Below are 2,966 nucleotides of genomic sequence, written 5' to 3'. Positions count from 1 at the left end.
AAGGCGTTTCCCACCCGAAGACCTAGATGGGATCCAGCTTCGGCTCCGATCCGATCTAGCTCTAGGGAGGTCGGCGTTATACTCCAACCTCTCGGGACGGTCTCGACGGAAGAATTGGACAGCTACCTCAGCTCCCTCGGTGTCAGTTCTCGACCAACAGAGATCCTCGAGTACGACGACTTCGGCTATCGTTACGACTACACTAACTTCGACGAAAGCTACGAGGACAACTACACGCCTCTCTTCTTCGGTGTATTCATGGCCGACAACGAGACGGCAGAACAGCGCCGAGCCCGAGAAGCAGAAGAAGAACGCACGCGACAAGAAGCTGAACGTCGCCGACTGGAGGAAGAACGACAACGACAAGAACAAGAACGACTGCAGCGTGAACAACAAGATCGCGAACGGGCTGCCAAGGAGGCTGAGGACCAACGACAGCGCGCCTTGGAACCCGGACGACTAGCACGAGAGCTCATCGGGCAAGACGACGTTGACGGGACGACGGTTTTTCGTGCCCCACAACAGAACGCGGTTGTAGCGATCACCCTCCTCGACACCCTCCTCACTGAAGATGCGCTCAACCAAGCTGATCACGTCGTCAACATCTTGAACTAGACCAAGACCATGATCGCCGCCTCGGTCCCGGCTAACTGCGCAAGCACCCGCACGCCGACTGGCAGCCGAGTTCCACCTCTTCGGTCTCAAGACTATCATCAGCCAAGCCTCAATGTCGTCGCCGAGGGATCCAATCGTAGGAGCAGGGATCATGGTGAACGATCCGTTCATTCACCCCCTGACCGGCACAGGGAGCGTCAAGCTGAACGCCCCCGCTCCCCCCACCGCAGGCGTCCCATCGATCTTCGCGAGACCATTAACCAGCGACGCGCGGCGAGAGGCCACAATCCTCATCATTCACCAGATCGCTCCGACGACAACGTGGATGGAGTAGCTGCCTTCACAAACGACCTACGTTAAGTGGATTGGCCAGCTGGCTTCAAGCCGCTAGAATCGAGAAGTATGACGGCACCACTAACCCTGAGTCTTGGCTCACCGTCTACGGTCTCGCCATCCATGCAGCAGGAGGAGACAGCAAAGCCATGGCAAACTATCTACCCGTGGCTCTAGCGGATTCTGCCCGGTCCTGGCTTCACGGGTTACCCCGTGGCACAATCGGATCATGGGCGGAACTTCGCGACCACTTCATCGCCAACTTCCAGGGTACCTTTGAACGCCCTGGTACACAGTTTGATCTCTACAACGTCATTCAGAAGTCGGGAGAATCCCTTCAAGATTACATCCGACGCTTCTCCGAGCAACGCAACAAGATATCCGACATTACCGACGACGTCATCATCGCCGCCTTCACCAAGGGCATTTGCCACGAGGACCTAGTCGGCAAGTTCGGGCGCAAGCCTCCCAAGACGGTCAAGCAGATGTTCGAAAAAGCCAATGAGTATGCCAAAGCCGAAGATGCTATTACCGCGTCCAAGCAATCGGGCACCACTTGGAAGCCGAAGAAAGATACGCCGACTACAGGGGGGAGTGGAAGTACCAATCACAAGGACCGCAAGCGTAAGCCCGAGGAACTTGTGGCAACCACTACACCATCCTCCCGACAGCGTTCCCGCGTCAACACTTTTGACAATATCATGAACTCCCCATGTCCGCATCATCCCAATTCCAATCACGCGGCCAAAGATTGCTTCGTCTACAAACAGTTTGCAGAACAATACGCCAAGAATGCACGCAAGGCCTCCGACGGAGATCAAAGCACGTCAAAGAAGAAGGATGATGAAGATGATGCCCCGACTGGTTTTCAAGACCATCGCAAGGAACTCAACCACATCTTCGGCGGACCCCTGGCTTATGAATCCAAGAGAAAGCAAAAGCTGACCGAACGGGAGATCAACGCTGTTCAGCCCGACACGCCCCAATATCTTTGGTGGTCAGAGACAACAATTAAGTTTGACCACTCGGATCATCCTGACCGAGTGGTCCACCCGGGGCGGTACCCCCTGGTACTAGACCCAGTGGTTCGTAACGTCAAGCTTCGAAGATCCCTCATCGATGGTGGCAGTGCACTCAACATCCTTTTCGCCAAGACTCTGGACGACATGCAGATCCCTCGCACGGAATTAAAGCTGAGTAATGCGCCCTTTCACAGAGTCATTCCAGGGCTATCCGCAACACCACTCGGCCAGATCACTCTTCCGGTCACTTTCGGCACTCGGGAGAACTTCCGTACAGAGAACATTTGTTTCGAGGTCGCTGACTTCGAGACAGCATATCATGTCATACTCGGACGCCCGGCGTTAGCCAAGTTCATGGCCGTCCCGCACTATACCTACATGATGATGAAGATGCCCGGTCCCCGAGGAGTCATATCCCTACGGAGTGACATCAAGCAAGCCGTCACGTGTGACAAGGAAAGTTGCGAGATGGCCCACACCCGCGAGATCACGCTCGCCCGAGAAGAAATCCGACTGGCTGCGTCCACAGCAAGCGAAGGAGAAGTGCCTGCGACCAAGACGCCAAAGACCGGAGAAAGCGACGCCAAGACCAAGAAGATTTCACTAGATCCCTCTGATCCTACCAAGACTGCTGTAATAGGCGTTGAGTTAGACTGTAAATAGGAAAGTGCGCTCATCACCTTTCTTCAAAATAATAAAGATATCTTTGCGTGGAAACCATCCGATATGCCTGGTATTCCTAGAGAGGTGATTGAGCACTCTTTACATGTCAAGGAAGACGCAAAACCTATTAAGCAACGACTCCGCCGGTTCGCACAAGATAGGAAGGACGCGATCAAGGAAAAATTGACCAAGCTGTTAGCAGCAGGCTTCATCAAAGAAGTCCTTCATCCCGACTGGCTGGCTAACCCAGTCCTGGTCCGGAAGAAGACGGGGCAATGGCGCATGTCTGTTGATTATACCGACCTTAACAAGTCTTGCCCTAAAGATCCTTTT

The 2,966-nt window shown here is 54.2% G+C and overlaps 1 protein-coding gene across 1 annotated transcript; it reads left to right on the top strand.

The window, feature by feature from the left end:
- Positions 1-1,097: 1,097 nt before the first annotated feature.
- LOC136357423 (uncharacterized) lies at positions 1,098-2,633 on the top strand. Its single transcript, XM_066312679.1, has 2 exons — positions 1,098-1,812; positions 1,951-2,633. Exons 1-2 carry the CDS (start codon positions 1,098-1,100, stop codon positions 2,631-2,633), a joined length of 1,398 nt encoding a protein of 465 aa, XP_066168776.1.
- The last annotated feature ends 333 nt before the right edge of the window (positions 2,634-2,966 follow it).

This window comes from Oryza sativa, chromosome 7, assembly GCF_034140825.1.
Source record: "Oryza sativa Japonica Group chromosome 7, ASM3414082v1".
Classification (NCBI taxonomy): Eukaryota; Viridiplantae; Streptophyta; class Magnoliopsida; order Poales; family Poaceae; genus Oryza; species Oryza sativa.
The sequence above is the reverse complement of the archived record's forward strand: the minus strand, read 5'-3'. Positions and strand labels throughout refer to the sequence as shown.